This window comes from Natrix helvetica, assembly GCF_964273705.1.
Source record: "Natrix helvetica genome assembly, chromosome: W".
Taxonomy (NCBI): Eukaryota; Metazoa; Chordata; class Lepidosauria; order Squamata; family Natricidae; genus Natrix; species Natrix helvetica.
This window is the reverse complement of record NC_138555.1, coordinates 49,177,094-49,202,197: the sequence shown is the minus strand read 5'-3', so window position 1 is coordinate 49,202,197 and position 25,104 is coordinate 49,177,094. Positions and strand designations below refer to the sequence as shown.

At 48.2% G+C, this 25,104-nt stretch overlaps 1 protein-coding gene across 5 annotated transcripts in view; it reads right to left on the bottom strand.

The window, feature by feature from the left end:
* Window positions 1-25,104, bottom strand: part of LOC309400333 (serine/threonine-protein kinase BRSK2-like) — a gene marked incomplete at its 5' end in the record, with an annotated part of 234,862 nt that overhangs the window by 92,107 nt on the left and 117,651 nt on the right. For all 5 annotated transcript variants that reach the window (XM_081968749.1, XM_081968750.1, XM_081968753.1 and 2 more), the window contains 3 exons: window positions 1,107-1,175; window positions 7,489-7,522; window positions 8,670-8,786. In XM_081968749.1, coding sequence (XP_081824875.1) covers window positions 1,107-1,175; window positions 7,489-7,522; window positions 8,670-8,786 — 220 coding nt within the window. The remainder of the gene's footprint in view (window positions 1-1,106; window positions 1,176-7,488; window positions 7,523-8,669; window positions 8,787-25,104) is intronic.

The following is a 25,104-nucleotide window of genomic DNA, read 5'->3' as shown; positions in this document are numbered from 1 at the left end:
TATTCCACAAAGACACCTGCAAGAAAACAGTTTGTGTCCTTGAGCCGGTATCAGTCTCTACATACAAGCTGCAAACCCTCTAGTTACAATGTCAACAAACTCAGAGAAAATAGAGCAAAGGATACTTTGTTTCAAAAAGAGAAAAAAAAAACCAAGTTCTGGCTTCCGAATGGCAGATTCAACTTTCTCTTATTCATATCAAGCTTAAGGAGAACAAAAATCTTTAAGTGTCTTTAATAAAATTTAATAATCAGTAAGAGGAAGGATTATTAAAGTGAAAAAAGTTTTAGATCAGCCAAAAAATAAAGGTATCACAGATTAGGAGAAAAAATCAATTCATTCCCTTAAGAGGAGAAACGGGAAACATTCCAATCACTTCAATCCACAAAACGCTGTTACATAGAAGAGGAAAAAAAAACTTTCTAAGGCAGTCCAATAAAGATAAATTTCACCGCTTCATTCTTTTGCTTAAACGACTAATTTATCTTAAAAAAAAAAAATTCTGTGGGCAATCATTCTCAAAGAAAAAAAATCTCACCAGCTGGACTCACTTTCACTGCCTTCTTTCCGGAGCCGTCTCCGACTTTGTCAGCCTGGGGGCTGTCTGTTTACAGCCGACTTGGAGAACTTCCCTTGGGTCAATCAGGGACTTTGCAGTGTCCCTGAGACCAGCAAGGATTTGTCTCCCTGTCACCGTCTCTTGGTTTAGGTCCATACTGACCGTGGTTTAGGACCGATGGTTTAGGTCCATACTGACCGTGCAGCTGGTAAAAGAATCAATGGCTGTCTCGGACTATCGAGACCGCACGTTGTGTCGTCGTGACGTCTGGCTCGTTCTCCAATTGAGCCCAAAATTTATGTTGTTTAGCGAGACATTTGTTAAGTGAATTTTGCCCCATTTTACAATCTTTCTTGCCACAATTGTAAAGTGAATCATTGCAGTTGGTAAGTTGGTAATTCTGGGAGTTGAAGTCCACAAGTCATAAAATGGCCATAGTTCCCCACCCCTGGTCTAAATGGATCCCTTGGGCAGAAGACAATAGAACTAAATTGGGGGTTAAATGCTCCCTAACAGGAGCAAGCAAAAATGCTTAGGATAAGCTTACCACCAGGAGGGCGAAGAGGATGACACCACAACTCCACATGTCCGCACGACGTCCATCATACTTCTCCCCCTAAAAAGCAAGAATCAGTGATTGGGGGCTTGATAATTGGTTTGGGGAGGGAAGGGAGAATATTTCAAGAAACAATGAAAAATAAGAAATCAGAAGTGAGGGTAGGAGGTTTTTCCAAGCATTAAGAGCAACTGCAAAGGGGGATAACTATTACTGTGGTATAATATGAAATTTTAAAAAACACTAAACATGATAGCTGTTCTTCACTGTGTCCCATTTGGGAAGAGAGATAAGGGGAAGAGACCTCCAGACACTCAGGGGAAAGTTTACTTTCTGATTAAGGAGTGTTTACAAAATCTTATCACCATATATTAGGCTGACATTCCTCAGAAATCCATGTGTTCTAATATGGATCTGAAGATTTATTTTCCTCTGATTTCCTGTGATTGGCTTTTCCAGTATTTGTTTTTAAATTAAGATAGTGCCTTTGCCCAGCAGAATCTGAGTTTCAGTCCAAACATACATAAACAGTCACACAAACTTGAACACAGAGATTAGAGATCCCCAGCAATGTTCTTGAGAATGGATAGAGTTTCTCTCCTCTAACTTCAAAATATTCTTACTAACTGGGAGAAGGAAAGCAGTATAAATCTTCTGGATCAGGTTTTTGATGAGTCTGGAATTGTATATATACATGGTGCATGAAAGTGCATGCATATATGTACAAGTTCATTATAATAACTAAAAGAATTCAATTACAGGTAGTCCTTGATTTATGGTAGTTGAATTTTCGACAGATTCAAAGTTCTGACAGCCCCCCACCCCTGGCAGTCATGTGATCGCATTGCGGGCACTTGGCAACTGGCCTGCATTTACAACCTTTTGCAGCATTCCACAGTCACATAACATAAATTTCTAATGGTTTTTACCAGAAAGTGGTGTTTACTTCTGGTCTGAACTAAAAAGGCCGATTGTGGGCAATATATTTGTTAGATTGGATAATGGATAGGCACACACAGGTTTAACGGTAACAACAGCTCTTTATTAAGTACAACAAGTGAGATCAATCCAGCGAAGGTTGAGTCTGACAGCAGCCCTTTTATAGGGAGCTGTCAGACCCTTCGACCAATAGGATTAAACCTCTGTTCAGTTAGAACTAATCTAATGCCCCTCCCCTCATGGATGGAACAATCCTACTTGTTACGTAGTCACGCAGGTAGGCGGTCTTTTGGGTAGCTCTGCCTGACCTGCGCAGTTCAGTAGGAGGGGTTTCCTTGGACAGGTCAGACGGACCTGTTTGCTCCGCAGCTCCGCTTGGTGGAAGCTCCTGGAACCTTTCACAGCCTGTGGCTGGAGCTTCTAGAGCTGGTTCGCTCGGAGCTCGCTGGGGGCCTGCAACATAACCAGATAAGTTTCCCGGTACCCTCGGGCTTGAGCTGGCCGTGGAAGGAGTGAGTGTTTGCTCCGTTTGGGTAGGGCTTTGGCTAACTCGTGCAGGAGTTGGACTAGACAACATCTGGTTGTCTAAGAGTGGAGTTGGAGAGGCAGCCACGGAGTTGGTCAATATGCCTTCTCCAATTCATACCGTCCTCGAGCTCTAGGAGGTAAGAGCGAGGGGCGGTGATGCCTATCACTGTGGCAGGAATCCACAGAGTTCCCCCGGTGGAGTTGTGGGCGTATACCGAATCCCCTACGCTAAATGTCCTAATCTTGCTTGTGGAGTCTGGGGACGATGCGGCAGAATAATTGGGGTATAGCTGGTCTAAGTGGGACCTTAGCCAGCGACCCATGAGAAGCTCAGAGGGGCTTCTCCCTGTAGTGGCACTGGGTGTGATGTGCTGAATTAGCAAATAGTGGTCAACCCGTGTTTGCCAATCTCCCGGGCCTATCCTAGAGAGGGCCTCTTTTGCAGATCTCACCATTCTCTCCGCCTGACCATTGGAGGCCGGATGGAATGGCTGCTAGGAAGCTCTCTAATTGCATGGCCATGAATTGGGGCCCGTTGTCAGAGACCAAGATGTCGGGCAGGCCGTGCATGGAGAAAAGTCTCCGTAGCACCTTGATGACCGCTTCTGCCGTAGTGGAGGTCATCAGGACTACCTCTAACCATTTCGAATATGCGTCCACAACTATGAGAAATGTCTGGCCGTGAACTGGGCCAGCAAAGTCAATGTGCACCCTAGACCATGGTGCTTGAGGTCGTTCCCACTCCTTAGCGGGCGCCTCTGGGGGAGCTGGTCTGGACTCCTGGCACTGTGTGCAGGTAGCCACCCATTCTTCGATCTCCCTGTCCATGTTAGGTCACCACACGTAACTCCTAGCCAAAGACTCCATCCTGACAATTCCAGGATGCCCTACGTGTAAAGCCTCTAATACTGCAATGCGCAGTTTGGGTGGAACAACGACCTGGTCCCCCCACAGTAAACAGCCATTTACAACCGATAACTCATTGTGTTTCGCAAAATACATTTTGAAATCAGCCCCAACAGGCCCCTTGGGCCACCCCCTCCACACCCAGTTCAAAATTTGTTTGATGGTGGAGTCCTTTGCAGAGTGATGGGCAACGTCACTGGACGAGACAGGCCCAGTCTCAAGTCAGTCAATGAGGAGGACTGGTGTCTCGGGGGTAGGGTCAGCGAGAAGTTCAGGTAGCAGGCAGCGGCTTAGAGTGTCAGTGTGCCCCAAAGTGGAGCCTGGTCGGTGGATGAGACGGTAGGAGTAGGCAGCTAGGAAGATGGTCCATCTGGTCATGCGAGGTGATAATGACACTGGGCTAGGTCGGTCCCCAGCCAGTAAGCCCAACAACGGCTTGTGGTCCATAACCAGTTTGAAGTCCTGGCCGTATAGATACTCATGGAACCTCTTTACTCTGGCCACTGCAGCCAAAGCCTCGCGGTCCAGCTGGCTGTAGTTCCGCTCTGCGGCAGACAAGGTCCTGGAGTAAAATGCAATAGGGGCTTCGGTTCCATTGGGCATGCGGTGGCTGAGGACGGTGCCAATGCCGAACGGGGAAGCGTCGCAGGTCAGCACCAACAGCAGGGTCTGGCAGTATTGTACCAGAAAGGAGTCCGCCGACAGGAGTTGTTTCACCACGGCAAATGCGGCAGCCTCGGCTCTGCCCCAGGACCAACTTAGCCAGGAGACGGTGTAAGGGCTCAGCAACGGTGGCCTACTGTTTGAGAAAGACGCTGTAGAAATTAAGGAGTCCGTGGAACGCCTGCAGCTTGATTTGATTGTGAGGTGTGGGGGTGTTCTGAATTGCTTTAATTTTTTGTGTGGTCGGGTGAATCCCAGAGCCATCGATTAGGTACCCTAAGAATTCAACCCTGTCTTTTTGAGACAGAGGCCTTTGTCTCTAATCCGAGCCAAAACTGTTCGTACATGTTTGAAAAGTTGTGCCTCATTTGCAGCTGATACCAAGATGTCGTCAAAATAGGGGACGACTCCTGGAATCCCCTGAAAAAGCTGTTCCATGACGCTTTGGAACAGTTCAGGGGCAATACTAACGCCGAATTGCAGGTGGTGACATTTGAATGCACCCCTGTGCATCACAATGGTTTGGGCCTCCGCCGTAGCGCCATCTACATGCAATTGTTGGTATGCCTGTGCCATGTCCAATTTTGTGAAAATTTTTCCGGAGCCTAATGAATAAAGGAGGTGCTGTACAATGAGTACAGGGTAGGCGCTTTGTTGTAGCGCTTTATTTATTGTGCACTTGTAGTCTGCGCAGATACGGACAGACCCATCAGATTTGGCAGGTGTCACAATAGGGGTCTCCCAGCGTGCGTGATATACTGGCTCTAGGATTCCCTGTCCTACGAGCTTGTCAATTTCCCTGTCAATTTTGGGGCGGAGAGCAAAAGGTACTCTCCTGGGTTTTACCCTTATTGGGGCTATGTTGGGGTCCAGACTAAAGGAAATTGGAGTCGCCACATACTTACATACATATTTCGTTCACACTGCTCCTGACGGGTTTTTAAATTTTGTGATTTTTGGAATTTTAGGGGATTTTAAATTGTGTTTTAATTGTCTTTATTTATCTTCCTACCTCCTCCTTGTACATGTATTCGTTTATTTTGTGTGTGTACTGTCCATATTGTTTTTATGTGTTTTATTGTACGCCGCCCCGAGTCTTTCGGGAGAGGGTGCGGCTAAGAAATAAATTTTATTTATTTATTTATTTATTTATTTATTTACCCAGACCAGTGCCGAAGACATCCTCGAACTCCTTAAAGATGGCTTCAACTCCGTCATCTTTCAAGGCGTTGATACCAGTCACTTCTAGGCCTAGGGCTTGGAACCCTAGGAGGCTCTGCAGGTTGCCGCTGATGACTGTCACTGGGAGTTTCCCACTGAACTGCTTGAACTTCACCTGGAAGGTGCCTTGGCCCACGATGGGGACCCAGTTTCCCTGGTAATCTCATAGGCGGATGCGAAGATGCTGCTTCTTTAGGCTAGGGATAGCGTGCTTTAGGGTAGACCACGGCATTATGGTCAGTGATGACCCTGTGTCGATCTCCATCTCACATGCTTTTTTGGCCGCCTGGTGCGGACTTGGTCGATTGACGTATGGTAGGTGACTCTATTGTCGCCCTCTGAGTGCCGTGGTGGCTTCTGCCAGGCCCCTTGGTTGGGCCTCTGTTGGCAGTTTGGTGCACTTCTAGGCTGCCAGGTAGTGGCAGGGAATTCGCTCAGGCACACCTTGGCGATGTGCCCCTTTCATTCGCAGCGCTGGCAGGTTGCGTCGCGGAAACGGCAAGCTGATCTGGCATGGTCTCCTCCGCACTTAGCGCAAGGTGGGAGACGCAGTTTGAATTTGCGCACTGGCTGAGCGCGGCTACTGCGCATGCGCCAGCTGTCATCTTCCTCACCCTCTGAGCTCTCGGGCTCTGCAGCCTCGCGATGTACGCGTGTACTCTTTCGCGCATCTTGTGGAGCGCTTTGCCGCTGCAGAGTCTCAGTAGATTTGATGGCTAATTTGGACGCCCTGGCTTCGTACAAGGCGATCGGCAGAGTGAGGTTAGACTTAGCGAGTAACCTCCTCTGTAGGTTAATGTCCCGCACGCCGCAAATTATGCGGTCCAGAATCAGCTCGTCCAGGTCTCGGAATTCGCAGTATACTGCGGCCTTGCGGAGCGCCCCAACGTACTTGTTAATCGACTCACCCTCTTTCTGGTTCCTGATGTTAAACTCATGCCGGCGAACGTGCTTGGATGGCTTGGGGGCATAGTGGGTCCTCAGCGTCTGCTGGAGCACGGACCAGGCGACTGATTGTAGCAGTGTCGGCTCAGAGAGGTCTTTCGCCCTCTCGAACACGTCCCGGCCACAGTATCCAAGGAACATGTTCTTCTTGCGGCCTTCAGAAAGGCCCATGAGGTCGTTTGCCTTGAGGAAGCAGTCAAATCGTAGCATGTACGAATCAAAGTGCTCGGTGACTGGGTCATACCGAGTTGGTGGGGCGTGCATGGCCATTTTGTGTTCTGAGGGCGTTTTGAGTTTGCCGCTCAAAAATGGCTGCTCGAAACCACGCTGAGCTCCGGGCTGGATGTACTTGCTGGATTGCTACGCTCTTTTTTGGTTCGCCTAGTTGCCTTCCAATCCCACCTTCATCGCCAGTGTTAGATTGGGTAATGGATAGGCACACACAGGCTTAACGGTAACAACAGCTCTTTATTAAGTACAACAAGTGAGAACAATCCAGCAGAAGTTGAGTCTGACAGCAGCCCTTTTATAGGGAGCTGTCAGACCCTTCGACCAATAGGATTAAACCTCTGTTCCCACCAGAACAGAGGACCTTGGTGGAAACCACTGTAGTTAGAAGAAGTATCTAACACCATTCACTTAACAACCACCACAAAAAAGGTTGTAAAATCCGGCACGGTTATATGGTGACCTGCTTAATGACTGGTATGACTTATGACCATTATTCCAGGCTCAGTTGTGGTCACACATCAAGGATTACCTGTATAACTTTAAAAATATTTAGTTTCTACCTTCTATATTTGTCCTGAAGTACAATTTTGACTCAAACCAATATGTGTTAAATTATTTAAAATATCTGTTTGAATTGTCTGAAATATTGTGTCAAGCTGTGAAACCTAGGTGTGCTTACAATCTGGGGTGACCCTCTGGATCTTTTTAACTTACTACTCCCAGTGGTCTTAATGGCGAAGGATAGATGCTGGGAATTGTAGTTCTAGATGGATGGCCACAAGTATACTGTATAATATATAATTGTTCCATTTGAGGGGCCAATTGAAGCAGGATAAAGCAGATTTTGAAGGGCTCCTTGCCTTGATCCATTGGACAAATGAGGAGGGGGGAATCAGATACCAACAAAGATAAGGGGAGAGCACCAGGCCTGAATCCTTACCTTGATCACCTCTGGACATGCATAGTGAGGAGAACTGCAACCCAGCATTGGGGGCAGAAAAGAAAAAGAAAGACAGAGAGATAGGAAGAGTGAAACACCAAAGAAAGCTAACCCATAGGGACATGGGTTCAACAAGCATGTGAAGAGAAGCCTGTGAGATATACCACCCTTCCCCAGTCTATGATGGGTTGTGGGAATCCTTGATTTTTAGATGTTTGGTGGATTTCAGGCACCTGGACAAACCTTCCTTGGCATCCTCAAGTCAATTCTGGAGTGGCCAATTATCCCGCTAGATGGGAATTGCTCAGAATTGCAGCTGAACACATGTGGTCTGGAGAAGGCCATTCTAGGCCATTTCACATCTAGCACAAGTGGCTTCTTCAGCAACTTCCCCACATCTCTAGAAGTGGTGGAATCTTTTCCTCCTTTCCACTAGAGACAAATATGTCACTTCTTTGAGGACAGCCATCAAATGAAATTCTTATCTCCTAGCCCGGAAATCTGAAGACCAAGCTAAAATTGACATTTACACAATTAGGAATTGTGGAAATGACTTTTTAAAAGAAAATTAAAGCTGCGAGGAGGGAAAAATCTTGGTAGGGATTCTGGCACTACGGAATCAACTTCTTCAACAGATGTCATTTGTTTTAAGAAGAAAAGTGCCATGATTGCACAAAGGAGCCATGGTTGGCGCGGTTGGCTATATCTGTTGGCTGAATCTCATCCCCTGTGTATGTTATAAGACCATAAATTTGTGGTTGAATGAGAAGATGTTCTGCAAAGAGTTTCCACATCCAAAAATATATGATTTATATTTTCATTGGTGGAAAACGTCTTCTGTCCTACTTATAGCAGCTCTTTGATGAATTTGCCTCTCTACTTGCAAAGGAGCAATTCACATTTCAAATATTAAGTAAGAGCAGATATTTCTGATTCATTTACATTTCAATGACAATAATAATGTGTGACAGCATTTCCATCTAAAGTCAAGAAACAGCTTACCTAGGTTCCCAGACATATATTTCCTTCCCATTTCACTTTTTACATGTCCACTACATTGGACACACTGATATTCCTGCAATAATGTGTGAATCAACCCATGCAAGGAGTCATATGGCTGACTTCCTCCCACCTCCCTCAGCATCACAAATCAGCGCAACTCTGTTCTGAGGATGGCTCACCCACAACTTGTTTCCAGCAGGCTATCTCCAACCTGCAGGGAGGCCATGCCAAAATCTGCAATCCGAATGTTGTTCTTCTCATCCAGCAATAAATTCTCAGGTTTCAAGTCTCGGTGGCTGAAGGGGTCCAAACAAAACCCATGGAGATAGATCAATGGCAGAGCTCATGGGCATGCACATACACAAACATGCGTGAACTTGTACTACTAAATCACTTGAAGTTATTACACAAATGGCTCTCAACCCAGTGGGAGGTATTAGATCAATATTAAGTACCTCCCCCCCCCCCCCCACTTTAAGCACTGCTGAAATACAGATTAAGGGTTATTTTTTGCTTAAGTGATATGCAAGTGCTCTACTGAATATTGTATGACTTGTGGCTCCACAATTATGAAATCTATTGCAACTCAAAGACCCCAACCATTCTCAAGATCTTTAGCATTATTTGAACCCAGTGGAATAAGACATTGTTTGCATAACAACGCGGACAACTAACGAACTCAGTTTATCCTGGGTGTCGGCAACCCGCAGCTCTGGAGCCGCATGCGGCTCTTTGGACCCTCAGCTGCAGCTCCCTGTCCCATCACTGGCTGGCCCGGCCCCTCACCCTTGCCTCCCTCAAAGTGGCCAGGACTGATTCTCCAGTAACTCACTCCTGTTGGAACTTCTTCCAGCCCTTGTTGGTGCTGGGTGTGCCTTGGTCACTTGGGGAGATGCTGGCCTGACACGGCCATGACCTACGCTGGCCTCGCTAACACGAGGGCTGGCAGGGTGGGAATGGGATCAGGGAGGAGGGGATGACAGAAGCATTAAGAAGCTCAGGGCAGCGGGAAAAGGGGCCTGTCCCCACTGAACCTCGCCCACCCCAGGGGTCAGGCTCGGAGAAAGCTGGAGTGCCCTCAGCAGATTTCCCGTGTGTGTGTGTGTGTGTGTGTGTGTGTGTGTGTGTGTGTGTTTCTCTCTTGCGTGTGCATGCTTCCCTTTGGGCGGAAAGGCAACAAGTAACAAAAGAAATAAGAAAAAAAAAGAATGCTACCATCTACCTTTTTCAAAATGGTACAGGAATTGAGCCTGAAAGATGTATGGAGAGAAAGGAATATAGGAAACAAACAATTTACATATTATTCAAACCCCCACAAATCATGGTCAAGGATAGATATGATTTGGTCAACCCAAGAATTGAGAAGAGATACAGAACAGATTGAAATAATGACAAACACCTGGGCGGATCACAACCCAATAAAAATAACATGGAAAGGACCAAAAAAGAAAAAGACATGGTCAATGAATCAAAGAATAGTGAAAGATAAAGAATATATAAAAATGTTAGAAAGAGAATTTAAACTTTTCTACGAAGTAAAGAAGAAAGAAGAAACATTGTTACAAAATTTATGGGATACTACAAAAGCTTTTACAAGAGGGTTGACAATAACGTATTTGGAAAGGAAAAACAAGGAAAAGAGACAAAAACAAGAAACATTAGAGAAAGAACTTAAAGAATTGGAAATGGACCTGCAAAAAACCCCACAAGAATCAAAAATAAAGGAGAAAAAAGAAGTAATAAAACACATATTAAATTTGTACAGCAAAGAAAATATATTACAAGACAGTATCGAACAATACTTAAATACAAGGAATCAACATGAAATTGAAGAAGAGAGAAGAGAAATGCTAAACAAAAAAATCACAGTGATAGAATTAAAGGAAGCATTGAAGAGACAAAAAAATAATAAAACACCGGGCCCAGACAGTATACCTGTAGAATTTTATAAAGCCATGCAAGAGCAGATAGAAACAGTGATTTTAGACTTATTTAATGAAGCACTTATAGAAGCAAAGTTACCAAAATCATGGAGGGAAGCATATATAACATTGATACCCAAAGACGATTCGGACCATCAACAAATAAAAAATTACAGACCAATTTCTTTACTAAACGCAGATTATAAAATCTTTACATCAATAATGGCAGAGCGAGTTAAAAAATATTAAATGAAATTGTCCACACAGATCAAAACAGCTTCTTACCAAAACGTCAGTTAAAAAACAATATGAGGATAATTATAAATGCACTAGAATATTATGAAGAGAATCCGGGAAAACAAGTTGCACTGGTCTTTTTAGATGCCCAGAAGGCCTTTGATAACTTGAATTGGCATTTCATTATCACACAGTTAAAAATGTTGAGATTTGGAGAAAAATTTATAAAAAAATGATAGAATCAATTTATTCGGCCCAGACAGCAAAAATAATAATAAATAGTGACACTACAGAAGAAGTTAAGATATGGAAAGGAGTGAGACAGGGTTGTCCATTATCACCTTTATTATTTATACTATCAAGTTCTACTAACAGAAATTAGAAACAATCAAGAAATAAAGGGATTAAAAATTTAAAAAGAGGAATATAAATCACAGGCATTTGCAGACGATATGGTATTCATATTAGAGGATCCATTAAAATCAGGAATTAAATTAATGCAAAAAATAGAGGAATTTGCTAAGATAGCAGGACTTAAAATTAATAAGAACAGAACAACAATCATTACGAAGAATTTCACCAAAAACAAGAGCAAGAATTAGAGGAAAACATGGGAATGCAAATAGTAAAAAAAGTAAAATATCTAGGAATTTGGTTGACAGGGAAATGCTCAACAATTAAGGAAGATAATTATGTTAAAATGATTCAGAAAATTAAGAAAGATCTGGAAAATTGGAGGAAACTACAAACATTATTAATGGGAAGAATTGCCATCGTTAAAATGAATATACTACCAAAAATGTTATTTTTATTTCAAGTGGTGCCGATTAGCCTAGGGAAATTTTTTTCATAGATTTAAATAAATTAATTGCACAGTTTATTTGGTCAGGGAAAAAACCACGAATTAAATTAAAATGGTTACAAGACAGTAGAGAAAGAGGAGGATTCGGACTTCCCGATTGGGAGCTTTATTACCAAGCAGCAGCTCTCACCTGGATAAAGGACTGGATCAATTTAAAAAAGAGAAGATTATTAACAATAGAAGGTTATAATTTGGAATTGGGTTGGCATGCCTTTATCTGGGATGGGAAAGACAAGATTCATAGCTATTTCCAAAAACATTTAATTAGAAAAGCTCTACTAAAAACATGGTTAAAAATTAAAAAAAAAAACATTATAATAAAATCCCAACCTGGCTATCCACCATGGAAGCTCTGATATACCGAAATGTATTGGACATAAACAAGATAATAAGATATAAAGACATATTAGACAACCAAGAAAGGCTAAAAACAAGGCAAGAATTGAAAGATGAGGGAATAGATATTGGCTGGTGGCCCTGTTTACAAATACAGGCAAGGTATAAAAAAGACAGGGAAAGGGACGGATTCTATAAGGAGCCGCAACAGCTGGATAAAATTTTACAGGGAACCGAAGAAAAACTGATTAAAAAATATATATCACTACTTATTAAAATTTAAAATGGAAGAAGAAACTGAAAGAAACGATGATCTCCACCGCAGGGGGAGAGAGGGAAGGGAGGGAGGGGTGGATAAATGGATGGATGGGGGGATAGGTAGATGGATGGAGTGAGGGAGGGAGGGATAGATGTAGGGATAGATAGATAGATGGAGGGAGGGAGGGAGGGGTGGATAGAACACAGTCTAAGGCTGTTAGCTTGGCAACATACCCTTGATACATCAGATGCAGGGATGGATGGAGGGATAGATACATAGAGGGATAGATAGTTAGATGGAGGGTTAGATAGATGGGGGATGCAGGGATGGATGGATGATGGATGGATAGATAGAGGGAGGGAGGGATAGATTGATGGAGGTATTGATGGAGGGATAGATAGATAGATGGAGGGCGGGAGGGAGAGATAGAGGGAGGGGGATGGAGGGATGAATGGATGGATAGAGGGATGGAGGGAGAGATAAATAGATAGATGGAGGGAGAGATAGAGGGGGGAGAGATAGATAGACAGATCGATCGATCAATAGACAGACAGACAGGTAGATGGAGGGAGGGAGGGAGGGAGGGATAGTTGGAGGGAGGGAGGGATAGATGGAGGGAGGAATAGATAGATGAAAGAGGGAGAGATGGAGAGAGAAAGAGAGAGCAGAGAGAGAGACAGAGAGATATCCTTTTCCCACAGAAAAGAAAACTGGGAGCCACAAAACCTGGGTAGGCATGGCTGGGGGTGGGGGGTTGTCATGTGACTGGGTGGGAGTGACATCAGGTTGGCCACACCCACCCAGGTTTTGTGGCTCCCAGTGTTTTCTTTTCTGTGGGAAATGGTTTGAAATGGCTCTTTGAGTGTTATAGGTTGCAGACCCCTGGTTTATTCTAATGCATCATGCAAATCTGGATTATAATTTATGTTAATGGTTTATTGTGTTGCATGATTCAATAAAATGCGGTAAATTTAGGAAACCATAGGGAAGAAAACCATGAGTTTTGGTTAGGCTACAAGATTTAGACTTATATAACAATATTAAACAATATTAAGTTGTAGAAAGTCTGGTTGTCAAGAGTTTTGCAACTCAAATTTGGTAGCCTTACATTAAAATACCATATGAACACAGTCAAAGGCTGTTAGCTTGGCAACATACCCTTGATACATCAGATATTTCAGTGTATTTCCCTAGATTCCCTTGCTAATTTTGTGGGGATTGTTAGATAGGGCAATGAGAAGGCAGACTCAGGCTTAACGCAACAACAGCTCTTTATTATAACAGTCAAATATGTACAATCCAGCAACTGTTCGGTCTGACAGCTCTCCTTTTATAAGGAGCTGTCAGACCTCTTAGGCAATCAGATTAAACCTCTGTTCCCACCGGAACAGAGGACCAGAGTGGAAACCATGGTAGCTAGTGTTAATATCTAACACCCCTCCCCTCTTGGTTGGGATGTTCCTATTGGTCACATAGTCTTGGAGGTAGGCGGGTCTTTGATTCGCTCTACCAGACCTGTGCAGTTCATTTGGAACCGGTTCTTCAGGCAGGTCGGGCGGACCTGTCTGCTCCCCAGCAGCTCTGTGGAACCTGCTGGAACTTACCCCAGGCCGCGGCTGGAGTTCCTTGGCTTTGCTCGCTTGGAGCTCGCTGTGGGCCTGCAACAAACTCAGATAAGTTTTCCGGACCTTGCGGGTTTGAGCTGGCTGTGGAAGGAGTGAATGTTTGCTCCTTTTGGGTAGGGTCTTGACTGCTTTGTTCCGGAATTTTGTCTGGTGTCCTAAGATTGGAGTGGGAGAGGTGACCACGGAGTTGGTCAATATGCCTCCACCAATTTCTACCATTCTCCAGCTCTAATAAATAAGAGCGAGGCCCGGTGATGCCTATCACCGTAGCAGGAATCCAAAGTTCCCCCGGCATAGTTGTGGACGTATACTGAATCCCCTATGCTAAAGTTTCGAATCTTGCTTGTGGAGTCTGGGGGCGATGTGGCAGAGTAGTTTGGGTGTAGCTGGTCTAAGTGGGACCTTAGCTGGCGACCCATGAGAAGCTCGGAGGGGCTTCTCCCCGTGGTGGCGCTTGGCGTAATGTGTTGGATTAGTAAATAGTGATCAACCCGTGTTTGCCAATCACCCGGGCCCATTCTGGCGAGGGCCTCTTTAGCCGATCGCACCATTCGCTCCGCCTGACCATTGGAGGCCGGGTGGAATGGTGCGATTAGGGCATGCAGAATTCCCTGGCTAGCTAAGTAGGTCTCGAATTGCATGGCCATGAATTGGGGCCCATTGTCTGAGACCAAGACGTCGGGCAGGCCGTGTGTGGAGAAAAGTCTCCATAGCACCTTGATGACTGCCTCTGCCGTGGTAGAGGTCATCAGAGCTACCTCTAACCATTTCGAATATGTGTCCACAACTATTAGGAACGTTTGGCCATGAACGGGGCCTGCAAAGTCAATGTGCACCCTAGACCAGGGTGCCTGAGGGTGCTCCCACTCCTTAGCGGGAGCCTCTGGGGGAGCTGGTCTGGATTCCTGACTTTTACTTTACTTTACTTTACTTTTATTTAGATTTCTAGACCGCCCCCTCTCCCGAAAGGGACTCGGGGCGGTGTACAGTCAAATTAAAACACAAATACATAGGAATAAATATAAATACACAAATCCTTAAATTAGATGAGGAGGTTAAAAGACTGTATCTTAAAGTAAAGCTATTAAAACCATATTAAAAATAACCCCTAAAAATACCCCTGAAAGTTAAAATTAACCCAACTAAAATATCTGGCAGGAGGTGAGATAAAACTATAGATGGGCCAAGCCGGCTAGTCGAAACAGGTGAGTCTTTAGTTTTTGACGGAAGGAGCGGAAGTCGGTGGTGGTTCTAATGTCGGGAGGGAGGTCATTCCAGAGTGTTGGGCCCATCACAGAGAAGGCTCTACTCCTAGGCGCCGCCCGTTGGCATTGCTTGGTGGACGGCACCAGGAGGAGTCCCTCCCTGTGAGAGCGAATTGGTCGCAGGGATGTGTGCGGTAGGATGCGATCCCGCAAGTAGCTAGGTCCTGTGCCATGGAGCGCTTTAAAGATGGTAATCAACACCTTGAAACGCACCCGAAAAACCACAGGCAGCCAGTGCAGCTCGCGCAGGAGAGGTGTTATGTGGGAGTACCTAGTACACCCCATGATGGCCCGCGTGGCCGCATTCTGGACTAGCTGTAATCTTCGGGCGCGTCCCAAGGGGAGCCCCATGTAGAGGGCATTGCAGTAGTCCAGACGAGACATCACCAGCGCATGAGTGACCGTGCGTAGGGCATCCCGGTCCAGTAAGGGGTGCAATTGGCGCACCAGGCGAACCTGGTGGAACGCCACGGCTGCCACATGGTCATCCATCGACAGCCGGGCATCTCGGAGGATGCCCAAATTGCGCGCCCGTTCCACAGGGGGCAATTGCTCGCCCCCTATGGCCAGTGATGGTATCAACTGGCTGAACCGAGGTGCCGGTAGCCACAGCCACTCAGTCTTGGAGGGGTTGAGCTTGAGTCTGTTGTCCCCCATCCAGACCCCGACAGCTTCCAAACACCAGGACATCACTTCGACAGCCTCGTTGGGGTGGTTTGGGGTGGAAATGTACAGCTGAGTATCATCAGCATACAGATGATACTCCACCCCAAAACCGCGGATGATCTCCCCCAGCGGCTTCACATATGCGTTGAACAGAAGGGGCGAGAGGACCGACCCCTGTGGCACCCCACAAGTGAGTGGCCTCAGGGTCGACCTCTGCCCTCCTGCCAACACACATTGCGTCCGGTCGGAGAGGTAGGAGCCGAACCACCGCAAAACGGTGCCTCCAACTCCCATCCCCTCCAGCCGGCGCAATAGGATACCATGGTCGATGGTATCAAAAGCCGCTGACAGATCTAATAGGACCAGGATAGAGGAACAACCCCTATCTCTGGCCCTCCAGAGATCATCCACCAACGCGACCAAGGCCATCTCCGTGCTGTGCCCGGGTCAGAAGCCGGACTGGCGTGGGTCTAGATATTCGGATTCCTCAAGGTGTCGCGGAAACTGCTGTGCCACCACATTCTCTACAACCTTCGCTAAAAAGGGAAGGTTGGAGACTGGACGATAATTAGCTAGCTCCAACGGGTCGAGGGAAGGCCTCTTGAGTAAGGGCCTCACGACCGCCTCTTTCAAGTCGGCAGGTAAGGACCCCTCACCCAACGAGGCGTTCACCAGGCCCAGAAGCCAGCCTCGTGTCACTTCCCAGGATGCCAGTACCAGCCAGGAAGGACACGGGTCCATTAAACATGTGGTGGGTCGCAGTCGTCCACGCAACCTGTCCAAATCCTCGGGGGCAACAGAATCAAACTCCTCAGGGGCAACAGAATCAAACTCCTCCCAGAATGGTCTCACAAGACTCACTGTTGACGGCTCTCCTGGACACGGAGTGCAGGTGGCCACCCACTCTTCTATCTCCCTGTCCATGTTAGGCCACCAGACGTAGCTCCTAGCCAAGGACTTCATCCTGACGATGCCAGGATGCCCCACATGTAATGCCTCCAATACTGCCTTTCGCAGTTTGCTTGGAACAACCACCCGGTCCCCCCACAGTAAACAGCCCTTAATTACCGACAACTCATCACGTTTAGTAGAAAACATTTTAAATTCGGCCCCAACAGTCCCCTTGGGCCACCCCCTCCACACCCAGTTCAGAATCTGTTTAATAACAGAGTCTTTAGCAGAAAAGCGGGCAACGTCATTGGACGAGACATGTCCAGAGTCCAGGCAGTCAATAAGAAGGACCGGTGTCTCGGGAGTGGGGTCGGCCAGCAGTTTGGGTAGGGGACAGCAGCTTAAAGCATTGGCATGTTCCAACGTGGAACCAGAGCGGTAAATCAGTTTGTAGGAGTAAGCAGCCAGGAAAACAGTCCACCTGGTCATGCGCGGAGACAAGGAAACCGGGGTAGGTCGGTCCCCAGCCAGTAGCCCCAGCAGCAGTTTGTGGTCCGTCACAAGTTCGAAGTCTCGGCCGTAAAGGTACTCGTGGAACCGCTTGACTCCCGCTACAGCAGCCAAAGCCTCTCGGTCCATTTGGCTATAGTTCCTTTCAGCAGGAGACAAGGTTCGCGAGTAGAAAGCAATGGGGGCTTCCATGCCATTGGGCATGCGGTGGCTGAGGACAGCGCCGACACCAAAAGGGGATGCGTCGCACGTTAACACCAGTGGAAGGGTCTGGCTGTACTGGACCAGCAGGGAGTCAGCAGTCAGCAGGTGCTTTACCGCGGCAAATGCGGTGGCCTTGGTTCGGCCCCAGGACCATTTGGCGTTCTTGGACAGGAGGCAATGTAAGGGCTCAGCGATTGTTGCTTTCTGTTTGAGAAAGACGCTGTAGAAGTTAAGGAGCCTGAGGAATGCCTGCAGCTCGGCCTGATTGCGAGTTGTAGGGGCTTCCTGGATAGCTTTTACTTTTTGGGATGTCGGGTGGATCCCAGAGCCATCAATCATGTACCCCAGAAATTCTACCCTGGGCACATTAATTTCGCATTTTTCTTTTTTGAGCCGGAGGCCTTTTTCGCGAAATCTGGTCAAAACAGCCCTAACTCTTTTTAAAAGTTGTGCCTCGTTTGCAGCTGATACCAAAATGTCGTTGAAATAGGGGACGACTCCTGGTATCCCCTGCAAAAGCCGTTCCATGACGCTTTGGAACAGTCCAGGGGCGATACTAACTCCGAATTGCAGGCGGTGGCATTTGAATGGTTTGAGCCTCCGCTGTCGCGCCATCTACAGGCAACGGCTGGTATGCCTGCACCATATCTAATTTAGCGAAAAGTTTTCCTGGCCCTAGCGAATGTAGTAGGTGCTGTACAATGGGCACAGGGTAGGCGCTTTGTTGCAGCGTGTTGTTAATTGTGCATTTATAGTCTGCGCAGATGCGGACTGAGCCGTCCGGCTTGACCAGGGTCACTATAGGGGTCTCCCAGCGTGCATGATCGACTGGCTCTAGGATCCCCTGGCTCACCAGTTTGTCAATTTCCCTATCGATTTTAGGGCGGAGAGCGAAAGGCACTCTCCTCGGTTTGAGCCTGATAGGCACAACGTTGGGGTCCAAGTTAAAAGAAATTGGTGTCCCCACATACTTACTGAGACCGGACCTGAAGACATCCTCGAACTCCTTAAAAATCGCCTCGGTGCCGCCGTCTTTTATGGCATTGATCCCGGTGACTTCCAACCCCAGGGCTTCGAACCAGAACCCAGGAGGCTCTGTAGCGGTGCACTGGCCACGGTCACGGGAAGCTTGGTGCTGATGCCTTTAAATTGCACCCGGAAGGTGCCCTGGCCCACAATGGGGACTCGGTTCCCCTGGTAGTCATGCAGCATGATATCTGGCGTGCGAAGGTGCCGTTTTTTCAGGCTCGGGATGGCTTGCTTCAGGGTCGACCAGGAGATGATCGTTAGTGACGATCCAGTGTCGACTTCAAGCTCGCAGGGAGCACCCTCAATGAGGACTGTGACTTTCAGCTTTTTTGGCCGCCTTGTGCGGACTTGCCCTATCGTGGTTTGATAGGTCACTTTGGGTTCTCTCTCTGGGCGCCCTTGGGTTTTCCGCCAGGCCCCTGGTTTCGGCCTCTGTTGGCGGTTTGGTTTTGGCTGCCAAGCGGTGGCAGGGAATTCGCTCCGGCACACTTTGGCAATGTGCCCCTTCTTATCGCAATGCTGACAGGTTGCATCCCGGAACTGACAGGTAGACCGGGCATGGTCCCCTCTGCAGCTTGCGCAGGGCGGCAGGTGCGAGTTGAATCTTCGTGCCGGTTTTGTGCGGCTACTGCACATGCGGTAGCTGTCATCGTCTTCGCTGTCGGAGGGTTCTTGTTCAGCGGCTTCGTGATGTACGCACGTTTGCTTCTGCGCGGTTTGTGGTGCATTGTGTTGCCGCTGGAACGCTTCCATGGACTTGTCAGCAGATTCAGACGCCCTGGCTTTGTCGAGTGCGATCTGCAGAGACATGTTCGATCTGGCTAGCAGACGTCTCTGCAGGTTAATGTCCCGCACTCCGCAGATTAAGCGGTCCAAAATTTGGTCATCCAGGTCATGGAATTCGCAATATGTTGCTGTTTTTAGCAGGGCCGCAACATATTGGTTAATGGACTCTCCTTCTCTTTGGTTCTGCACGTTGAATTCATGGCGGCGGACGTGCCTTGAAGGTTTGGGAGCGTAGTGAGTTTTTAGAGTCTGTTGTAATGCCACCCAAGGGACCGCTTGGATCGGAGTTGGCTCCGATAGATCCTTCGCCGTTTCGAAGACTTCTCGGCCACAGTAGCCCAGGAAAAGGTTTTTCTTGCGGGAGTCGGGAACCCCCATGAGGTCGTTTGCCTCGAGGAAGCATTCGAACATCAGCATATACGATTCCCAGTGTTAGGCCACCGGGTCATATGGAGTTGGCAGGGTGTGCATGGCCATTCTTGTCTGAGGTGATTCGAATTTGCCACTTGAAATGGTCGCTCGATGCCGCACCGATGCTCCGGGCTGGATTTACTTGCTGGATGTCTCGTTGTTTGTTCGTTGCCTATCTGCCTCTCAAGCCCACCTTCGTCGCCAGTGTTAGATAGGGCAATGAGAAGGCAGACTCAGGCTTAACGCAACAACAGTTCTTTATTATAACAGTCAAATATGTACAATCCAGCAACTGTTCGGTCTGACAGCTCTCCTTTTATAGGGAGCTGTCAGACCTCTTAGGCAATCAGATTAAACCTCTGTTCCCACTGGAACAGAGGACCAGAGTGGAAACCATGGTAGCTAGTGTTAATATCTAACAGGGGTCATTAAAAGTCAACAGGTTTTCTTTATGTATAGGACAAACAGTGCAGTCTGATGTATTTGGATTAGCAACTTTTGGAAGTATTAATCCCAAGAGTGCTGGGTTAGCTCATTTCAACCTCTCATCTATTCTTCCTCCTCAATGAAGCTGCAAACTGGAACTATGATTTTACCACATTTATTGGTTTGGAAAACATTTGTCTCTGATGGGCTGTATGCTAATATTCTTTCCAACTATTTATTTATTTATTTATTCATACATTTTTTAAAAAATGTACGGGTGAAACTCAAAAAATTAGAATATTGTGCAAAAGTTCATTTATTCCAGTAATGCAACTTAAAAGGTGAAACTAATATATGAGATAGACTCATTACATGCAAAGCAAGATAGTTCAAGCCGTGATTTGTCATAATTGTGATGATTATGGCTTACAGGTCATGAAAACCCCAAATCCACAATCTCAGAAAATTAGAATATTGTGAAAAGGTGCAATATTCTAGGCTCAAAGTGTCCCACTCTAATCAGCTAATTAAGCCATAACACCTGCAAAGGGTTCCTGAGCCTTTAAATGGTCTCTCAGTCTGGTTCAGTAGGAATCACAATCATGGGAAAGACTGCTGACCTGACAGTTGTGCAGAAAACCATCATTGACACCCTCCATAAGGAGGGAAAGCCTCAAAAGGTAATTGCAAAAAAAGTTGGATGTTCCCAAAGTGCTGTATCAAAGCACATTTTTAAAATTGTTTTAATTAAACAAAAAACACACACAAAAACATTCTTCATTACATCTTCCAGAAAGCATGTCGATTGGTTACAAATAAATTTCGTGCGTTACTACAATCATTCTTTATATTTCATTCATATTGAATTGTACATTTGGAGGAGGAGGAGCTTCCGAGGCAGATGGCGGCTGCCATGTGAGCTCCGCAAAATTGCGGAGGGGTTTTCCATCTGGGAGAGGTGCTGCCGACCCTCAATGTCATTCTGAGGGTTGTGCTTTGTCGACGACCACCCCCCGACTCTGCCCTGGCTAGGATGGGTCGGGCAGGGCGTTTGGGTGGTCAGCTGGCTAGCGGGAGTTAGAGACACCGAGGACGCCGAGCGCGGACTGAGCATGAGAGCGCTGAACGCCGAACACTGTTCACCTCTTGCTGGGCGCCTGGGCGGAGAATGGAGCGGAGAAGGAGTTGTGGCAGGAGACGAGGCAAGAGATGAGCGGAGGCATGAAGTGGGCGCTCGTCTGGCTGTGGGTGCCCGTCTGGCTGGTGAGAGTGTCAGACGTGGAGCGTGGAGCGGAGCGCCAGGCGCTGAGCAGAGAAACGAATGTGAGAGGCGAGAGGCGTGGAGAGGTGGAGAGACGGAAAGATGGCAAGCATGTTGGCGTGTTGGCGTGTTGGTGTGTTGGCGTGTTGGTGTGCTAGCCGGGGCGTTGGTCGGAAAGCTGGAGGACTGTCTCGTTGTGTGGAGAGGAGAAATGGGAAGACCTAAACGAGGCAGCTGGTGGAGGGGGGAGCTGAGCAAAGCACGTCAGAGCAGAGACAATTAGAATGGCAAGCCTGAAATCTAGGTTTGAACTTTAGATGTTACCATCGCGTCTTTTGACTTTATCTTTGCCGTTGCTTTTTAACATCTTTTAACACCTTGCTTTGCCGGCTCCTACACCATCTTGAGACCCTCCCGAGTGAAACCCAGTTAGTCGACTAGCCCACTAACTCACCCTGTCATCTTGGGTAAGGAAAACTTCTTCGACAAACTATGATTTTATGGCACATCTACATCTTCAGCACCTGTAACCAATTAATTTTGCCCCTATGATTTCACTCTTATGCACACGAAGTCGGAATTACTGTTTGGCCTCCAGCCCTTTCGAGGGCCCACCTTGAGGACGGGTTTATTAACCCAGAGAGGTGGAGGAAGCGTAAATTAAGGGTTTTTTTAGTAAAATGTTTTTTAAGAATTTGTAGGGGTTCTGGGGTTGGGGGGGCGGGTGGAGGTCAGGAGTGATGACAGAGCCAGGTCACTAGGTGTGGTCGCGAGGGGAGAGAGTGGAAGGGAGGAGGAGGGGGAGGATATCATTCCAATACAGGGCTCTTTGATTCCAACGGTCGTAGGGAGGGGCAGATGCGAGGACAGATCAAGAACTCGTAGTCGGTTGGGAGACCGTGGTTGTTGGTCACACCCGGTCGCTTGTACCAACCCCCGCGTACTAGGTGGTCAGGAGCTGCAGACCCAGGGCCTGAAGCTGTTGTTATGTTAATAAGGCCCCCCTCATTTTCGATCTAATTCTTGAGGGGGAGCCGGACCTCGCAGGAATAACGGAGACCTGGTTGGGCCACGAGGGAGGTTTACCCCTCGTGGAAATGTGCCCTCCAGGTTACCGAGAATTTCACCAGCCCCGGGCCCAGGGAAGGGGCGGTGGGGTAGCAGTGATTATTCGGGAGGACTTAGAGCCGAGGGAGTCCACTGTGCCGCAGACATCCGGGTGTGAGTCCCTTGTCGTGAGGTGGGGCCCTGGGAGACAGTTGGGCCTGCTGATAGTATACCTGGCTCCTCGCTATACATCAGCGGCCCTGCCTGAACTCCTCGAGCTGATCGCATCGGTGGCGGTTGAGACCCACAAACTTTTAGTGATGGGGGATTTTAACCTGCCATCGGTGGGAGAAGCGTCCAGGGGGGTTCGGGAGTTCATGGCTTCCATGACAGCCATGGACCTGACTCAATTGATTCAGGGCCCGACACACGAGGGAGGCCACACTTTGGACCTTGTTTTTGTCTCTGGCCAGTGGTTGAGTGATCTGGGAGGAGGGGATTTAACCATCACTCCCCTGTCATGGTCAGATCACTCACTCCTCCAACTTGACTTCCCTGGTGCTACCCCCCGCTGCGGGGAGGCGGAACCGGAAAACACCAGATGGTTCCGCCCCAGGCGCCTGATGGAACCAGATAGGTTCCAGATGGAGCTTGGGCCACCTCCTGTAGCCCTGACCCGCCCCCGGGTAGAGGACCTGGTGGTCGCGTGGAATAATGCGACTACCGGGGCCTTAAACCGGGTGGCGCCTTTGCGGCCTCTCCGGCGGCAACGATCCACCCTGGCCCCTTGGTTCACCGAGGAGCTAAGGGTGATGAAGCGCCGCAAGAGACGCCTAGAGAGTCGTTGTAGATCCTCTCGTTCCGAATTTGACCGAACAGAGGTACGAACCCACTTAAGGACGTACCTTGTGGCATTGAGAGCGGCCAAACGTCAATATTGTGCCGCTCTCATTGCATCCGCAGAGAACCGCCCTGCCGCCCTGTTTCGGGTGTCCCGCTCCCTCCTGTTCCAGAGGCCGCGGGAGGCCCCTTTACAGGGTAGAGCAGAGGAATTTGGGAAATATCTGCAGGATAAAATCGCTCAAATCTGGAAGGATTGGGTCCCTTTCAGTGGTCTAGTGGAGACGTCCACGGCGAGTCTTGAGAGACCAGTCTGGGAGGAGTTTGACTTGGTTGACATCGAGGATTTGGACAGAATGCGTGGACGGCTGCGACCTACCACATGTTTACTGGACCCGTGCCCCTCCTGGCTTGTACTGGCATCCTGGGAGGTTACACGTGACTGGCTCCTGGGCCTAGTGAACGCTTCGTTGGGTGCGGGGTCTCTCCCGGCCGCCTTGAAAGAGGCGGTGGTGAGACCCTTACTCAAGAAGCCTTCCCTGGACCCTACGGAGCTGGCCAATTATCGTCCTGTCTCCAACCTTCCCTTTTTGGCGAAGGTTGTAGAGAGTGTGGTAGCTTATCAGTTTCCACGACATCTGGAGGAAAATGATTATCTAGACCCACGCCAGTCTGGCTTCCGCCCCGGACACAGCACGGAGACGGCCTTGGTCGCGTTGGTGGATGATCTGTGGAGGGCCAGAGATAGGGGTTGTTCCTCTATCCTGGTCCTATTAGACCTCTCGGCGGCTTTTGATACCATCGACCATGGTATCCTGTTGCACCGACTGGAGGGGTTGGGGGTTCGGGGCACCGTTTTGCGGTGGTTCGGCTCCTACCTTTCCGGCCGGATGCAACGTGTGTTGGCAGGGGAGCAGAGGTCAACCCTAAGCCCCCTCACTTGTGGGGTGCCACAGGGGTCGGTCCTCTCGCCGCTCCTGTTCAACACATATATGAAGCCGTTGGGTGAGATCATTCGTGGTTTTGGGGTGGGATATCATCTGTACGCTGATGATACTCAGCTGTACATTTCCACCCCGAACCACCCCAACGAGGCCGTCGAAGTGATGTCCCGGTGTTTGGAAGCTGTACGGGTCTGGATGGATGACAACCGAGTCAAGCTCAACCCCTCCAAGACTGAGTGGCTGTGGCTACCGGCACCTCGGTTCAACCAGTTACTTCCATCTCTGGCCATTGGGGGCGTACAACTGGCCCCCGTGGAGTGGGCGCGCAATTTGGGCGTCCTCCTGGATACCCGGCTGTCCATGGATGACCATGTGACAGCCGTGGCAAGGGGGGCGTTCCACCAGGTTCGCCTGGTGCGCCAATTGCGCCCCCTATTGGACCGGGATGCCTTACGCACAGTCACTCATGCGCTGGTGGCGTCTCGCCTCGACTACTGCAATGCTCTCTACATGGGGCTTCCCTTGAAATGCACTCGGAGACTTCAGTTGGTCCAGAATGCGGCCGCGCGGGTGATTATGGGGAGTACGAGGTACTCCCATGTGACACCTCTCCTGCGCGAGCTGCACTGGCTTCCTGTGGTCTACCGGGTGCATTTCAAGGTTCTGATAACGATCTTCAAAGCGCTCCATGGCTCAGGACCTAGTTACTTGTGGGATCGTATCCTGCCCCATACATCCCTGCGACCAATTCGCTCGCACAGAGAGGGACTTCTCCAGGTGCCGTCTACCAGACAGTGTCGGGGGGCGACGCCTAGAAGCAGAGCCTTCTCTGTGACGGGCCCAGCCCTGTGGAATGACCTCCCCCCTGATATCAGGACTACCTCCGACCTCCGCTCCTTCCGTGCAAAGCTCAATACCCACCTCTTCCAAGTAGCTGGCCTGGCTCAACCATAGTTTTACCATATCGCTCCTGACGGGTTTTTAATTGTGTATTTTGTATTTTAAATGAGGGGATTTTAAATTGAAATTTTAATTCTATTTTATTCATCTGTTTACCTCCTCCATGCATATGTATATGTATATGTACTGTCTA